This window comes from Sceloporus occidentalis, unplaced genomic scaffold (assembly GCF_023333645.1).
Source record: "Sceloporus occidentalis isolate IW3139 unplaced genomic scaffold, rSceOcc1.0.p SCAF_4, whole genome shotgun sequence".
Classification (NCBI taxonomy): Eukaryota; Metazoa; Chordata; class Lepidosauria; order Squamata; family Phrynosomatidae; genus Sceloporus; species Sceloporus occidentalis.
Genome location: NW_028316984.1, coordinates 122,549,158 through 122,567,421, shown reverse-complemented (window position 1 = coordinate 122,567,421; position 18,264 = coordinate 122,549,158). Strand labels below are relative to the sequence as shown.

The 18,264-nt window shown below is 40.2% G+C and overlaps 1 protein-coding gene across 1 annotated transcript; it reads left to right on the top strand.

Moving 5' to 3' along the window:
• Nucleotides 1–5,960: 5,960 nt before the first annotated feature.
• On the top strand, nucleotides 5,961–17,587 carry LOC149314572 (CD59 glycoprotein-like). The gene is made up of 4 exons (XM_089523115.1): nucleotides 5,961–6,439; nucleotides 8,612–8,698; nucleotides 12,699–12,794; nucleotides 15,483–17,587. The coding sequence occupies exons 2-4, from the start codon at nucleotides 8,635–8,637 to the stop codon at nucleotides 15,677–15,679; spliced, it is 357 nt and encodes a 118-aa protein (XP_089379241.1). The 5' UTR covers nucleotides 5,961–6,439; nucleotides 8,612–8,634; the 3' UTR covers nucleotides 15,680–17,587.
• Nucleotides 17,588–18,264: the final 677 nt, after the last annotated feature.

The window sequence follows — 18,264 nt, the reverse complement described above, 5'->3', positions numbered from 1 at the left end:
GGAAAGTAATATTGAAAGAATAGGGATGGATTTCTTCACAAAAAAGAATGGCAGTTCAATGTGTTTCAGCAAACATTTTCTAAAAGTAACACCATGAACATATGAAATGAAACAACCAGATCAAGAAAGCCTTGCATAAGTAATGAATTTAAAAAAAAAACCCTTTACCTTAAATCTTTCCCCAAAACACACCCAGGGTTAATTTTTTTCTTTCACTCAACACTTCCATCACCACACTACACTGGCTCTCATCCTATTCTTGTCTATTAAAATAATAGAATACACAATGTTAGAGTTGGAAGGGCCATCCAGTCCAATCCCTGCCATGCAGGAACTCACCATCAAAGCATCCCTGACAGATGGCCTCCAACTTCTGTATACAGACCTCCAAAGAAGGAGACTCCACTGCACTCCAAGGGAGTGTGTTCCACTGTCGAACAGCCCTTACTGGTGGAATCTCTTTTCCTGTAGTTTGAATCCATTGCTCCGGGTCCTATTCTCTGGAGCAGCAGAAAATGAGCTTGCTCCATTCTCAGTATACACCCCTTGAAATGTTTAAACAGGGCTATCATAACTTCTTAATCATCTCTTCTCCAGGCTAAACATACCCAGCCTCCTAAGTTTCTCCTCATAAGGCATGGTTTCCAGAGCCTTCACCATTTTAGTTGCCCTCCTCTGGACACGCTCCAGCTTCTCAACATCCCTTTTGAATTGTGGTGCCGAGTTGGACACAGTATTCCAGGAGAGGCCTGACCAAAGCAGAATAGACTGGCACTTTTACTTCCCTAGATCTAGACACTCTACTTCTGTTGATGCAGCCTAGAATCGAATTTGCCTTTTTAGCTGCCGAATCACACTGTGACTCATGTTCAGCTTGTGGCCAACTAGAACTCCTTGATCCCTTTCACATATGTTCCCCCTCTGTATAGCTATGCGTTTCATTTTTTCTGCCTAAGCACAGTACCTTACCTTTCACTCTGCTGAAGTTCATTTTGTTAGTTTTGGCCCAACCTTCTAATCTATTAAGGTCATTTTGAATTTTGATCCTAATTCTCTGGGGCCTACTTCTCTTAATTTGGGGCCATTTGCAAATTTGATAAGTATGCCCCCAATTCTGTCACCCAAGTCATTGATAAAGATGTTGAATAGCACTGGGCCCAGGACAGAGCCCTGTGAGACCCCACTGGTCACTTCTCTCCAGGATGAAGAGGAGCCATTGCTGTGCACCCTTTGGGTTTGGTTGCTCAACCAATTACAAATCCACCTAACAGTTGCATTGCCTAGCCCACGTTTCACTTCCTTGTGTGCAAGAATGTCACGGGGAACCTTATCAAAGGCCTTGCTGAAATCAAGATATGCCATATCTACAGCATTTCCTTTATCTGCCAAGCTGATAATTTTATTTAAAAAAGAGATGAGATTAGTCTGACATGACGATTGGAAATGCATTATCACTGAAATCCCAAAAGTAAAAAGATGTGTGTTAGTGCTTCTTTGTGACTGCTTTAATGGGTGGTTTTGTGTGGCGTCGTGTGAAATCGTTTTGCGTAACTAGATGATTTTTCCAGGACATTCGTGGGATAAACTCCCGTGTGATAAAATCTCCTAGGTGTGATATAGTTGTATATCAGATTTGGTTTATCTTCTTGAACTCAGGCGCTACCTTGTATCTGCCAGGCTTCCTGATAAAGCTCAGAATTAAACAGGCCTTGTGGGGGGGGGGGAGTTCCCCCCAATATTGCAGCTGATTTTAATGTATTTTTGGTTGCGGAATTAAAAAACAAACACAATAAAACTGCTGTGCCACACGCTTCATTCACAAATTCCGTTTTTAAAACAAACAAGTTCCTATCCAGCCTTAAATGCTAAAACTGGTGTTTCAGTGCCCTTTGAACTGATTTTTGTGTTTCATATCAGATAATGAATGTGATTTTGGAAATCTGTCAGAAGGCCTTTTAGTCCCTTCTTCACTCTTTGCAGGGCAAATTCTTTAAGAGTCATCTGTTGTGACGTTAGATCATTAAACAGTGAATCCCAATTTTGGGAGAAAGGCCGGGGATATAAAACTCCCTTAAATTAATTAATTCATTACATTAATTAAACCATCAAAACCCTGCTGTATGTGAGGGGCAAAGATGAGGCGGGTTTTGGAACACTAGATTCCAATGCAAGCAACATGTCCGTTTTGTGTTATGTTTCTGGAGGCCGCCTGCGCCACTGCAGCCCCGCCTCTGCTTCAGTCACTGCAGCAGCAGCTGCTCCGCTGCCAAAAGGGAGGGAGAGCCTCCTCCTCATGAGGCACCGTTATTGTCAATAGGGGGAAAATGGCGCCCGCCCCCGCCGCCAATGCCACCCTTGTCACCGTCTGAGGTATTTAGCTCCGCCCCCCTGAGCAGCCAATCAGGAACCGGAGAGGCCGCCCTCGACCAATGAGAAAACAGGATGGCTCGTGGCTAAATAAATAAATAAGCCATAAGGCCATGGCTGGGGCGCAGCTGCAGCATCAGCCTCCTTCCTTGGCGTGGCTCTGCTCCTGTCAGGTGGGAGAGCGTCCTGGCTGGCGGAGGTTTTAGGGATCAGGGCTGCATCCACACCGCAGAAATGGCCCGGTTTGAGGCCGCTTCGACGGCCGTGGTGGCGCCAGAGCGGCTGTGGGATTCTGGGAATGGTCGTTTGTTGCCAGAATTACACAGCCTGGAGCTACGGCCGTCGAAGCGGACCCAAACCGGGCCATTTCTGCGGTGTGGATGCAGCCAAAGGGCGTTCTCTTCTTCCTCTCCTCTGGGTTTAGGGCGCCTGCTTCCCTTTGCCTCCTTTGGCGCAACGGAGGCTCACCATTTTGAGCTCTCCTTTGGGATTGCTGGGGGCTGGTGGGCGGAGGTCTTTGGGAAAGAGGAGCCAGGCGCTTGGGGAGCACGCCCCCCTCCTCCTCCTCCTTCCCTTGCTCCCTCTTATCCCCCCTTCCTCTTCTTTCCTTTTCTCTTCCTCCCTCTCCCCTTCCTTCCTTTCTCTCCTCTTCTTCCTTCTCTCCCTCTTCCATGCCCTTCCTTCCTCCCCTCTTCTTTTTCCTCCCCTTCTCTTTCTCTTTCCCTTCTTCCCTCTCTCCCTCTTCCATCTCCTTCCTTCCTTTCTTCCTTTCCTCTTCTTTTTCCTCCCCTCCTCTTTCTCTTTCCCTTCTTCCTTCTCTCCCTCCTACCTTGCTCTCCTCTTTTTTCCTCCCCTCTTCTTTTTCCTCCCCTCCTCTTTCTCTTTCCCTTCTTCCTTCTCTCCCTCCTACCTTCCTCTCCTCTTTTTTCCTCCCCTCTTCTTTCTCCTTCTCTCTCTCCTTCCTTCCTTCCTTCCTTCCTTCCTCTCCTCTCCTCTTCTTTTCCTCTCCAACTATCCCATGGTAATTACTCTTGCTTTCCTTAGTCCCGGCAGATACATGAGTGAATGTGGACTGTTATGTGATTTCCCCTGTTAATAAAAGAAACGCTGCATTCAGAGACTTCTGCCTCTGCAATATTCCTTTGATCTCTTTTCTCTCAGTAAACAGGTGGGAAATTTCCCCATAAAGGTTGCTTGTAGCACAACCCATTAATTAATTGAGCCAATTACAATTCCACTACAGAGACTCATTGCTACAGTATGGTGTTTGTATAATGATTTATGAGACTAGCTGTTAGTCCCAGCTAGAATTGATCCATTGACTAAATAGAACTTAAAGGACTCATACATCTTTTTTTTTAATTTTATTTTTAAAGTATATAACCACTTTTCCATACATGTTTACAATATGCACTTTCTAAAACAAATGTGACAATGTTCGCATTAATATGTTCTTTACCATAAACAAGCTTAGCCTTTATACTTACTTCTTTTTCTAAAATAAAACTTCCCTCCTTTTAGAACTTCCTTGCTTATTGCGTATGCACCTGTTAATCTTGAAAGTAAAAATCAATGTAATTGGTATCTTCACCTTTTCTCTAGTTTGTAAACTTTTCTATCTAGGTTACTGCTTGTTTGCTTATGATTACGTATTCTCTATTGAACCATATAAAGATATATTTTTCAATTCCCAGCCCATCATCTTTTTTTTCCCTTGAGTAATCCTATTCTGTAAATTCACTAATACTTGTTACTGTCTAGCTCCTCTTTTGACCAATTTTTCCTGCGTTTGTTTGTAACCTTTAGTTATTATCTTTGATAATTTACTGAGCTCATATCTCCTTTTTCAAATCTGCTACCTCCATTATCTCTTGCCCTTACAAAGTATGAGAGGTCTACTACTATCTCCTATAATAGGTCTTATTATCTCTTTTTATATAATCATAGATTTCATTTGTACATATACTTGAAGATAACAGACAGAACCCATTATTACATAATATAACATATAGTCTTCATTGTATACATTGCCATTTGGATTTCAAAAATTTATAGAAGTTTTCCCAACATTGTGAGGCTTCTTCTTCTGTTTTGTCCTTCATCCATGCTGTCAATCTGTCCATTTCAGCCGTTTCATACAGTTTAATAAGCCATCGCTCTAATGTTGGTATTTCTGTATTTTTCCAAAGTCTTGCATAGGTTATTCTTGCACAGGCAAATGCATAAAATAAAAATTTTCCATGAAGTTTAGCTAATTCATTGTCTATCATACCCAATAGAAACACTTCTGGGGTAAACGGAATATTAATTTTTAAATCTATTTTTAAGCATTCATATATATACTTATCCAGTACTGTTTTGCTGACCTGCAAGTCCACCACATGTGGAAAAAAGACCCAATTTCTTTTTTACATTTCCAACATGCGGAATCAACTCCTTTATACATATAAGATAGTTTTTTCGGGCTTAGATGCCACCTATATACCATTTTGTAGATGTTCTCCTTTATTTCTTGTGATGTTGTATATTTTAGGTCTTTCGACCACACTTTGGCCCAACTCTCATAGTTCAGGTTGTGTCCTACGTTCTGAGCCCATTTTATCATGGCATGTCTAATTATCTCCTCTTCTGTATCCCATTTTTGCAGCATTTTGTAGTATTTGGAGATTAGTTTTGAATCCCCTTTTGACATTATTTCCTCCCACTGTAACTTTTGATCCTCTATTCCGCTCAGCTTTTTGTCAATTCTCCATCTTTCGTACATTTGTCTATGTAAGTACCAATGACATGTTATGCCTATATCTCTCAACTCTGCCTGCGTTTTTATTATGATATCACTTTCAGAATTGGATCTCAACAAGTCTGAATACAACAACCATTTTCCTTTTCCCAGCCCTTCTTTATTAAAGAAGGCTTCATGGGGGGAGCAACTTAAAGGTATTTTGTTACAGAGCCTTATTTTCAATTTTTCCCATGCCAGCAATAATGCTTTTTTCACTACATGGTTTTTAAATTCCTTATGTATTTTATCTTTGCCATAGAATAAGTAACCATGCCAACCGTACCTCATGTTCCCCTCTTCTATTGCCAAAGTTCTCTCATCATTTAATAATATCCAGACAGAAAGCCAATTGAGTACAGATGCAAAGTAATACAGTTTTAAGTTTGGCAAGCCCAGACCACCTCTGATTTTACTGTCACACATGATTTTTTGATTGATTCTTGCCCTCTTCCCTCCCCACACAAACTTTGAGATATCTGTCTGCCACTCTTTTAAAGGCTTAAATGAATGTAAAACTGGGATGGTCTGAAACAAAAACATAATTTTAGGCAATATATTCATTTGAATTGCTGATATCTTTCCAAGCAAAGATAATTGCAAATGTTCTCATTTTTTCAAATCTGCCTTAACATTCTTCCAAACTTTTACACAGTTATTATGGTAGAGATCTGTGTTTTTACTTGTTAGCTTAATTCCGAAGTAAGTTACCTCCTTTTCTATACCATAACCACTTTGTCTCTTTAGTCTCTGTTCCTCTAAGCTGTTTATATTCTTTGTCATCATTACAGTTTTACTTTTGTTAACTCTCAGACCAGATATTTCCTCAAAATTATTTAAGACTTCCATCAAGGGCTCAATTCCTTTTTCTGGGTTCTCTAAAATAAACACTATAAACACTCATACATCTATGAAAACATCCAAGATTTGGAGTATGGGAGGCTGGTTGAGAGCAGTGGGGTAAAAAATGTAGGAACAGGACATTGCTACGCTGTTAGCGTTTGTTACAGATCTCCAAACCAGATTGGAAATTTGGGCAACACCTTCCTAGATGCCAAACATTAAGAAAGAAAGAAAGAAAGAAAGAAAGAAAGGAGATAGTAGTAATGGGGCGCTTCAGTTACCACTGTATGTTGGAACTCAAGCTATGAAGAACATAAGATCCAGCAAATTCTTCACTTGACTTTCTGACAATTTTGTTTTCCAGGAGGTACAAGAAGCCACAGGGGGAACAACTGTCCTGGACCTTGTCACATTCAGTTGAGGTGGAAGTAATAGAAACTTTGGGTGGAAGTGAGTAATGTCTTGGAATTCATTATACAGAGGAGAGGGAAAGATAAGCACAGTTGTCTCTAACCTTCAGTAAACCTAAGTCAGCTCTCATGGTCAGAAATACTAAAAAGAGGGGTGGGGTGGAGAGTTCATGATGATCATTGAGTTGGAAAGAGCCCTAAGTGCAGTCTAGTCCAGTCCTTGCCAGTGTAGGGCTGCACAGATGCAAGTGGCTTTCTAGCTTCTCCTTAGAAATCTTAAACCAAGGAGAACCCATCTTTTATGTACAGCACTGTGCAAATCTACAGCGCAATAATAATAATAATAATAATAATAATAATAATAATAATACTAGTGACTTACCATTATGAGTGAACAGGGGTAGTCTGTTCGATCATGAACAACTCTTGACTTAAGGAAATTTGGTGGTGAAACTTAAATATCTATGCTTTTTCAATATGCCAGGGTAGCTATAAGGAATCCCCTTTCCCCCTCCCCCCCTTTTTTGTTTTGCTGTTGCTCAGCAAGTGATCCTGGAGGTGGTTGTTTAGCTTGCCTGTTACATGTAAGCGCACAGATCTACAGTTGGATCACATAGTGTTGGATACTTTTTTGGGTCATGCTTCATGGCATTGTTTACTGCAGACACACTGTTGCAACACAACACTGAAAGTCAGTCTTTCTCCAGCCTTTCTTCACAATTTCCCCAATGCTGCAAAAAACATTCTAGCTAGGCAGAAAACAAGAGAAGGGGTAAACTGAGCTTTGTTTTCTGTGGCTTTGTTAACTTTGTTAACTGACAGTGTGCCAGTACTGTTGCAAGTTGGGTGAGAGCAGTTTGCTTCACTCAATCTAGGAAGGCTCATGACAATGGTGACACTAGCCTTTGCCTGGTAAAAATGTTTTGTGTTTGCTGTTATCTCTAGGATTTTGAATACGATGTTGATTATCTCTACGACTTCTAATTTGATGTGTCTGTTGCAAACTTCACGAGTTGAACTGCTGAATCCATAGCTCTTGAGTATCTCAAAACTCCCAAGCAACACCACAGATTATAACACAGCAGTGAGAACCATGCAGTCCTCAACATGTTGTTGGGATTGCAGCTCCCAACATTCTTTACCCTTGACTGTGCTGGCTAGGGCTGTTGGGAGTTACAGTCTAATGACACCTTGGAGGGGCTGCGTGAGTCCCACCCATGCTGTAACACTAGTAAACCTGACCATTTGTTTATTTTATTTATTTCATTTCTAGGTTGCCTTTCTCCCAGAAAGAGACCAAAGATGGCTCACAAATAAAACCATTTAAAGACTTAATGACAAAAATTTAAAAGATTCCTCTCCCCCTCTCTCTGTAATCAATATGGCCAGTTTTGCTGAATTCTTCATGAGATGCAAAATCTGCACCTAATGGTGCAATTGCAAAACACAAGCATTGAACAGTCATGATCATAAACATGCATTGCTAGTATGTTGGTTAGTGGCTTTTTGGACTGGTGGAGTGTTTGAGGGAAAATATCGATGTATTTGTTGCTTGCAGATCTATTGATTGGCGAAACAACAATTCCTTGCTGTGTTTATGTATCTGTTTATGCATTAGTAGGAACATGTAACAAACTACATGCTTCATGAAAAATGGGTTGTAAATACTATTTGTTCTAAAACACTGTTAATAGATTACAATAAGACTTTAGATCATCTGGGATATTAAAAACTAGCACTCTGGAATTTGTCTGCTCTCACATCAATTTACGTAATCAATTTGTAGTTGCATGAAGGCCTTACATTTCAATGTGTTGAACAATAACTTGGTGCCAACAGGAGAATCCGTTCTATGATGCACTGCCTTCTGTACTAGGCATGAGTATACTGTCCTGAATATAGGGTACTGGATTTAAAATGTGCTTGCTTTGATGTTCGTTTCCTGCACCTGACCATGCTATGGTTTACACCACTAATAGGTGGACTGTAGGTTTTGTAATACTATCTACTCCGAGTCATGGGGAAAGCAAGGTATTACACACTGCGTTGTCTGTTATAGAGTACTGTTGTAGAGTATATGAAGACTTTCTAGCATGAAAGTTGTTTTTTGCGATACCAAGGTCTTTTCTCAGTACTCAGTTTATTTTTATTCTGATCAGACTGCCTTCTTCAGTACATCCAATACTAATGAAAACTTGTTCTTGCATTATAGGTTGAGAAAGTGTGAACACAAAGATGAAGTGTTATTTAATCACTGCTTTGATTGCGGTCTGTCTTTTGGCTTTTTTCTGTCATTCTGGTGAGTATGCGTGCTCCAGTGGAATGTTTCAAAATTACAGCAATGGAGAGAGGAACAAAGGAGCATGTGTCCCTGTTTTTCAAGTGTGGCAAAGCAGATCAAGCTGTTTTCTGGCATTGCATTGCATCATAACCACTTTTTTCTTCATAGTGACATTCATGTTGCCTGGGTTGTAACTAGCAAATAAAAAAGAACCGCCTTACTGTGTCCTGAAGAGGGAGTCCTACTGCTGTATGGTAGGCTTTCCCCCTAGTTCAGGAACTGCATGGGGAGAAGATCAGAAGAACAGATCAAGCCACATAGTTAACTTATGGGATGAATTGCATTGATAGATTTTTTTGGGGTGTGTGGGTGACTCTCCTGTCTTCATCTGGAGTGCTTCAAACTGTAAGGCTATTATCTGCTTTGGTGAGACCTCACCTGGAATACTGTGTCCAGTTCAGGTCACCACAGTTTAAGAAGCATGTTGAAAAACGAGTGTGTCCAGAGGAGGGTGACCAGAATGGTGGTCTGAAAACCATACCCTCTGAGGAGCAGCCTAGGGAGCTGGGTATGTTTAGCATGGAGAAGAGAAGGTTAAGGGGTGACATGATAGCCTTATTTAAATATTTGAAAATGTCATATTGGGGATGGAGCTGCTCCAGAGACTAGGACATGGAGCAGTGGATTCAAACTACAGAAAAAAGAGATTTTCACCTAAACATTAGGAAGAACATGCTGACAGTAAGACCTATTTGACAGTGGAACTTGCTCCCTCGGAGAGTGGTAGAATCTCCTTCTTTGGAGGTTTTTAACAGCTTGATGGCCATCTGTTGGGAGTGTTTTGATTGTGTATTCCTGCATGGCAGGGGAGTTGGACTCACATAACATGAGACAAATTGGTTTTGGAAACTGTGGAAACAGGTTGCAAAATTTAATATCAAGAGAGACCAAGAGGAAACTTCCTCCTGTCACTAGTATTAAAGATTTTATTTATTTATTTTAAAAGGTTGTGCAGAATGTCCTGTTCTCACACTGCCTCAGCAGGCAGAGTGCCAGAAGTTAAAGAAGCAAGCAGTATCCGATAATCACATGGTCCAGGATCAGAAACCAAAAATCTTAAGCAAAGTCCATGGGTAACACATAATACGGCCTAGAAACCGTCCAGAATAATCACAGATTTCGCACTAGATGCAGGCTTGAGAAAGAAATCAAGTTTGTTTTCAGCAACCGAAAGGGGAAAAGCCCTTGACATCAAAGCACGTTGACTCATTCCCACCCAACTTGCTGACCATATTTCAGGAGGGTGTTTTCCAGCTCATGCATGAAGCCTCTCACTTTGCCTGCAGGGGAGGGAGTGTGTGTGTGCGTGCTTGAGATGCCGAAGTGATTTCTTTTTCCGTATGGCTTGGAACTATATCTCTTCTGGAACACTCAGGTGGCTGTCAGACTGAGCTGGAGGAGGGTGCAGTTGTGGTAAATTTGTTTCATCTTCAGAAGCTGAACTCTCAAGGGGAAGCATGACACAGAAAGAAACCAGACATTTATTAGAAATAGCTATAGAAAAAGTTCAGAAGAAAGAGAGGTTATATAAGAAGTCTCCTCTCTATTTTTCAATGTCCCCAAATGCAACAGGAGTACAGAACAGTTCTGGATCTAAAATATTTCAGTGGGTTCATCCAATACAAAAAGGTTCAAAATGGAAACTTTACAAACCGTTATGAACAGTTTGGAACTGAATGACTTATTGATATTATAAATTTGTGTCTATTTTTGGTGTCTATTATGGCTTCCATGTGGTACTAACTAGTGTACCTGTTTTCTTATTTAGATATCTTAGTGAATACAAAAGGATGAGAAAAGACTGCTAGATCTCAAGAGGTCACTATGTCTGAAGAGTAAAAGATTCTTAGTAAATCATAGGCCTGGATAGACGGGTGCTTTGTGTTGGCCTTGGCCTGAACTAGGAGTGTGCGGGGGCTGAGTGTTTACACGCTCAGTAACCCTACTGCGCACCCTGGTTGCCATTTTGGTGCGCTCCCTTACAGACGGGGCACAGCATGATGATGTCTATGCGGCATAGTGCCCAAATGATGCTAAACTATAAATTCCTAGCCCTGGTCTCCAGGAGTTGTCAGAGATTATCTGACCTATCTGGTTCCCTGTCAAATTTGTGAACTCTGCTTGACTTGGATTTTGTTCATTTACTCTGGATACCATTTACCTGACTTCATTCATTTTGCTGCATTGATTTTGTTAAAAGTCCCCCATGTGCACAGATTCTGTATCCACAGATTCAACCATCCATGGCTTGAAAATATCAAAAAAGCAAATCTTGAGTTTATCATTTTGTATAAGGGACACTATTTTACTGCCTCATTGTATATAATACAACTTGAGCATCCATGAATTTTGATTTCTGTGGGAACTCTGTGGAACCAAACCTCAGCAGATAGCAAGGGCCCACAGTATTAGATAATATATGCTAGGAGTACAAATGACTTTCTTTGAGTGCTCCCTTTTGTTTTAAAGGATTTTCTGTCCTCAAACATCCTTTCCCAAGCTTTGAAAAGCCCACAGATTCAAAATATATGTTGTTCTGGGGGTTGGGTCTATTTGAAGCTTCAGCCAAGAGATCTGACAGAATGCTTCTGGAAGCTTCTTGCTGGAATTGCTGCTTAAGCTTTGCTCAACTCCTGCTGAACTCACTGTCAAGCCTAAACTTTGCTCTCCCTCACTGAATCTGGGATTTTTGCCAGAGAATTTCCTTACCATACTGTAATTTCTTCCCAAAAGTCTTTAGTAAGGCTCAGAGGACCTCAATTACCTTGTCTTCTTTGTACTCCAACCACGAGTGTAACATTCCTTACTTTCTTTCCAGGAACATCCGAGGGAGTCTAAGGAGAGGTAGTTTTTGCCATCCCTATAATCTGTCTTTCAGGGAATACTTTCCCTGCACATTACAATTCCCCAAGTCTGCCACACTCTTTCTTTGATGTGTGAGTAGCTGGGTTAGGAAAAATACTACATTGAACTTTTTTTCTTTCTCATTTCCCCTTCCTCAGCAACCCCTGAAACTTGACATTGGTCAACTTCAAACCTTCTCAGCTTTGGAAATTTGCTCATTTGGTTTAGTATTTCCCCACCCTAAAGCAACCATTAGGTACTTGTATTTTGCATTTACTGTTTACCACAAAGTATTTGTTATCCTCCAGTGCAATTATTATATATACAGTACTTTGATTGTTTGCATGTTCAGTAAAAATCTCCTTTTAGATCCAAAGTTAGTGTGGTTGGTGATTCCCAGTTTGGCCAGAGTATCTGAAAGACCATATATGAACCTTCCAGAGTCTTAAGATCCTTGAGGAGGGCTTTCTTTTGATCTTGCACTACCATAGGCCTGCCTGATTGGTGAGGACACAGCAGACAGCCTTCTCAGTGGCTACTCCCCTCCTGTGGAATTCTCTTCCATGGGAAGTTAGGCTTGTCTCCTTCTTACTCTCTTGGAAGCAAGCAAAGAACTTTTTCTCCAAGCAGGCTTATAATGATTTATTGCTTTTAATGCAAATCCAGGGGGTCTCTTTATGGGGGAGTGTGCTCTATTAACATTTTTGTGTCATTTGTGTCATCATTATTATTATTATTATTTAAAATGATCTAATTTTCATTGCAGGATTTAACTGATCTTGTTCTTATTTCATGATCCTCCTTGGATCATACACCTGGAGAAAGATGGCATATAAATGGGAGAAACAGATAAAATAATAAATAAATTTGCCTATGACACTATTGCCATAATCACAATGTCTCTTATGGACATGCGTATGAAGAATGTTTATGAATTCATTCCTGTGTTCTGAGAGGATATCTAGTAACACTGCCTAAGAGGGCCTGATGTCTTCCAACTAAGGCAGAATGTGTTCTTTTGATTATTGCTAAAGCAATACAGGATTTAAAGCTTTATCAGGAGTTTGATTTCATGAGAAAAGTATTTAGACAGTTTCTTTCCTTTTATTTTCAGGCAGTGGCCTTAAATGTTACAGTTGTCCTCTTAGTTCATGTAAGAATGAGGCCACCTGTCCACCTGATAAAGATGCATGCATAGTGGCATATCTTGGTAAGTAAGCTACCTCACATTTTTTTGCTTGGCTTGTGATAAGTATAATAAAATCCCCATTTACTGTATATACTCATGTATAAGTTGACCTCTTGTATAAGTCGAGGGTAGGTTTTGGGGGCAAAATCATGGATTTTCATATGGCCCATTGATAAGTCAAGGGTCAAACTCAGGGGCATGTAACAAGGGATCTAAATGGAGGGGAAAAAACACCACTACCTCCTTCTTCCTCTCTGGACCTCTCCCAAGGGTCATAGTCTGGGCATGCAAAATGTGGACATAAACCTCCAATATTCCTCCCCCACAATCGTCCCCAAAGTTGATGGCTTGCAAAAATGGAGATGCAGACCTCCGATTTCCCTCCCTTCCCCACAACTTTCCTAGAGGCTGATGGCTTGCAAAAAGGGGGACACAGACCTCTGATTTCCCTCCTCTCTCTCCTCCCTCCCTTCTCCACAGAGAAGTATTACTGTATTGACCCATACATATGTCTACTTAGGATTCTGGAGCCCATTTTTGGGCTTAAATATTTTGATGTATACACAAGTATATATGGTAATTTCCTTCAGGAAATAATAGTGGTCTACTAGTGTCAGTTTTTATATTAAAATTTTTGCATTTAACTTCATTATATTTTGTGACACCATCTGTGTCATGCTGCATGTGTCACTGGAGGGACAAACTTTTGTAAAAATGGTTTTGGGGATTGAAGTGTCAAATGTTAACATTTTGGTGATAAGCAAATGTAACTCTTGCTTTAGAATGTTCTCCCTAAACTAGTCATCTTTATTAACGTGTAATGCTTGTTTCAGTATGCTTTATGATTAGCTAATTGCATGTAACTACTAGTCAGTTGCATCAGAGATGTAACCACTTCTTAAATGTTACCACACCTAATAGTGAAAAGATTTTTGTAGGACTTTATCACATGGGGAAAATCGGGGGTTTAAACAGTCATTATCCTTGGAAAGTTGTGCAATTGTGGTGAAGATTTTCACACAACGTTGCGATTGAAGAGGTCTTATTATCCTGGGAATTATTATTATTTGCTTATATCCTGCCTTTCCCCCAGTACAGGGACTCAAGGCAGACTCAGGGGAAATCCTGTGAATGATTTGTTGCTGGTTATTCCTGGGATAAGTCTCCTTTAATCGCGATGTGTGAGAAAATCTTCCCACAATTGCATGACTTTCCGGAGATAATGACTGTTTAAACTCCCGATTTTCCCCTGTGTAATAAATTCCTTAGAGTTTCTTTTGTGTCAATATTTATACAGCGCACCCATTCCATACGTGGCTTCCGGTTTACGCAGAAGCCGCACTGCAATACTCTCAACGGTGTGTGTGGCCACCACGTGTGCTGCACCGCCACACGCACGAGCCCCATTCACTATAATGGGGCTCGAGCATAGGCGGAATTTGCCTTATGCAGAGGGTCTGGAACGGATCCCCTGTGTAAGGCGAGGTTCCACTGTACAGCTTTTATCATGGTAACATTCCTAGGCAAAGTAGAAAATAAAATTCCAACTATGGAAATTTCTAATTCCAGAATTCCAATACATAAATCTAAACCAGAAGCTGCAACATCTATAGTGATTAAGAACAATGTAAGACAACATTAATAAATGGACTATAAGAAAAAAGTATATTAAAGCCTTACTTTGTGAAGTGCTTCATGTGGTCCAGCTAACTTAAATATTCTAAATTTCCAGCGGAAAGAAAAATATTAACTCTCACTCCAGTGGAGAATTCAAGATTATTAGATGGCTTCCAGACAAAACCTCAGAACATGTTTAAAATCTCCATTCCAGAAATTTAAAGTGTTCAAAAGAATCACTTAAGGGCCAGTTGAGGGATTTAAATAATGAAAAGCACTGTATCCCATCTGATCTTGGAAGCTAAGCAGGATCAGACTTAGTTGGTACTAGGAGCCCTGGTGGCGAAGTAGTTAAATGCCTGTAGTGCAACCACTCACTCATAAATGACAAGGTTGTGAGTTCAATCTCAGCCAGGGGCTCAGGGTTGAATCAGCCTGGCATCCTTCTGAGGTCGTTAAAATGAGTTCCTAGCTTGTTGGGGGAAATTAGCTTACACATTGTAATAGCAATAACAAGTACATTTCTATACCGCTTATCAGTGCACTAAAGCACTCCCTAAACTGTTTACAATGAGTAAGCTAAGTGCCCCCAACAATCTGGGTACTCATTTTAATGATCTCGGAAGGATGCAAGCCTTGAGCCCTTGGCTGGTATTGAACTTGCAACCTTGCGGTTTGTGAGTGAGTGGCTGCAGCCCAGTCATTTAACCACTGTGTCACCAGGGCTTAAGTGTCCTGAAATGCACTTGCTATTGCTACTTGATGGCATACCACTATCAATAGTAGGTGCTGTAGAGGCTATACCAGAGGAAGGAACTGGCAAAGTCACCTGTCTATATTCCTTGCCTAAGAAAATCCTTGTGAAATTCATGGGGTTGCCAGGTCAGCATGTGGCTTGAAGACACATACATGAGAGGCAGTGGAATATTTAAAAGTTTTTTGCCTAGCTCGTAGTCTTATGTGGAGGATATGGAATGGTTCAAAGCTGTTTTAACCCTTTCTCTTTTACATTAAACTGGATTTAAATTCACATACACAATTTTGGGTGTTTTTTTGTGTTTTTAACACATTTTTTTTCTTTTTCTTTTTAAGGTTCAAGAAATGTCTCTGGCTGCTGGACCTACTCCCAGTGTAATATGGATTATGTTGAAAATTACTTCAAAGCTAACAGTTTTAGATTTGTATGCTGCCAGAATGACTTGTGTAATGGCAGCTCAATTCCAATGACTAGTAAAATAGTCTTTGCCATAGCTTCTTTGTTGACAATAATCAACATAGTAAGTTTGTAACACAGAACAGAAAAGACATACTGTGCAGTGCTTAAAACTAATCCTTACTGACAGACAAATCCTTGAGAAAGTACAATGCTTGGAGAGAGGGAATTAATGTCATGGAAAACCATGTCTAGCAGTATAAAATGTGCTCATTTTGCTTTAGTTACTGCATTTTCTTTGCTGATTTGTGTTTTAATTTACATGGTTCAAAACAAATTATTAATTGTTACGAAGTTGTTTCAAAGACTTGAATCTAGAAAATCTAGAGTAGGCAAACATTATTTGGGCAGTTCCGTTGGTCTCCACCATCAAGGGGATTTCTGTGCAATTTTAGCCTCCTTGTAAACCAATAATACCATCTTGTGCTGTCCAGATCTCTCATCACAGTCTACTAGCCACTGGAGTTTTAAATCAAGGCACTATTTGAAACAGTTTAGCAAGTCATATCAAAACATATTGTACAAGCAGTATACCATGAATATGCATATCTATTAATAAAAATGCTATACAGTTACTGGAATCTAGGGTCTTTAAAAAAAGAATTCTGGATAGTAGAGACCATTTAATTCACTTATTAAAAACACACTGACTAGCTGCTTGTGTTTTCATTGCTGAAATGCATAGTGATTTTATGATATTTATCATGCTATTTCCATTGCTTTGGAAGTAGCACAGTTCCCCACTAGTGGATGAGTATAATGTAACGGGCACTTGAGTAAAAATGGTGCTGCTTTAACATTCTTGTATTGAATGCTGGATAGTTACTTACAGGCTTTCATATTGTGAGGTTGACATTGCAACTTTACAAGTGGTTTGTCATCTGAATAGTTTGCTAAACTGTATAGAAATGCTGCTGAGTTACTACTAGAATTTTATCACAGTTCTGTGCAATGTCAGATGCTAGGCGAGAGTGAGCAATAAAGGTGTTACTCAAATATTTCACAAGCAACCTTCCCTAACAAGGGATTCAGGAGAGCCACATACAAAATAGTACTAAGTAGTAAAACTGAAAGAAAAAGCAGAGCAGTAAATGCATTCGTCCTGGGGGGGGGGGGGATATTTCTACCAGGACAGCATGATGCTTCATGTATCATAGGGAGTGAAGAAACTGAAGGAGAGCCCTTGCCTTCTCTTTCCTCCTACATACCAAATTTCCTTTGGACTAGAATAAGAAGGAATCCACACCTCCTGCTCCAGCTGGTCTAAGTGTGTTCATGTGAAATGGTTTTGTTGTTTGATTCTAATATATTGATTGCACTTCATTTAGCGCTCTTTAAAGATGTACAGTTGCAAAGAAGTCAATGTCCATATTACCTACTCTGGTTAGAAATATGAGACCTAGCTTAACTAAACAAACTAAACGACATCAGTCAGTTCTCTTAGTTTTCAAAAGGAATAGGAGTGGGTTGGACAGGCTAAGGTTCCAAATTGCAATCATAGTTTGCAATCTGGATTGATGGATCGATTCGACAGCGGAGCGTGGTTCACACTGCATTTGCCCTGATCGCATTTTATTGTTGTAAAATAACCCACTTCTTGTTCACATTGAGCAATGATTCAATTCCAAAGGGACCCTCTTCAGCAGACAATCATCTGATCACGTCATTAAAAAATTTATTTCAATCCGCATCCCATTCCCAGTCACACTGAATCACTTTATTGCAGAAGAGGTGGAAAAAAGAATGTCAAAAAGAAATGTGTTAAATGGGTCTAGCACAAGGCCGCCCCTTTTCAAACAGCTTCAGCGATTTGGCTCAACTCAACAAGGGTCATTTAAACCACTTCAAACTGGTTTGTAAACCAGTTTAAAATGTAGTGGGCATGAGGCCCAGGAATGTTATTGCTGCATTATATACTCACAGTATTTTATATTCACTTTGCATCGAATGCAGTTTAATAATAAAATGTCAAACCAAAAGCTGATTTATTTCTTGTTTGGCTTGTCAGTTTTTTAAATCCCAAACTACAAAAATAAAAATATTCCTTTACACATACTCAAAATGTGATGTACTAGTTCTAAGTATTCTAGTTTTTTCTTTGTGGTTTCTGTGCCTCACACAGTAGGGTTTGCACCTGCGCTGAGACTCCATTAGGAAGCTGAAAAGCTGAGCAGATTGGCAGGAGGCCCAACCCGTTCCCATGTACTGAGCATGCCCAATCCCACCAATCTAGCTCCACCTTCAGTTGTCTTTAATCCAACGCAAGAGAAACATCTCCTTTATTGCTCCTGATGGTGCTTGGAATGCTGTACCCAAAGAAGATACAGAACACTGCAAAATGAGGCGGACAGTTGCAGTTTTTAGCTACAATGTCATCTATTCCCCCAACCCCGCATAAGCACACATCTGTATTATTTTTCAGTTAAAAATAATACAGATGTATGCAGAGTTATGTAAAAACAAGTATTTTGTGTTGATGCTGATGTGTCTACATTAAAATTATTGTTAATAAACACATTTTAAAATACATTTTAAAATATACTTGAAAGTCAAGGCAAATCCCATGATAGGGTCTCCATAAGTCAGAAACAGCTTGAAGGCACAGAACAACAAAAGTCAAGGGGGAGAGGAAGGAAAGATGGAGAGTGCTGGCTTGTGCCT

Bases quoted from the DNA above. Each gene is read 5' to 3' on its own strand.
- LOC149314572 (XM_089523115.1), top strand. From the start codon at position 8,635: ATGAAGTGTTATTTAATCACTGCTTTGATTGCGGTCTGTCTTTTGGCT. The intron at 8,699-12,698 runs GTGAGTATGCGT...TTTTATTTTCAG, and splicing joins GGCTTTTTTCTGTCATTCTG to GCAGTGGCCTTAAATGTTAC. The intron at 12,795-15,482 runs GTAAGTAAGCTA...TTTCTTTTTAAG, and splicing joins ATGCATAGTGGCATATCTTG to GTTCAAGAAATGTCTCTGGC.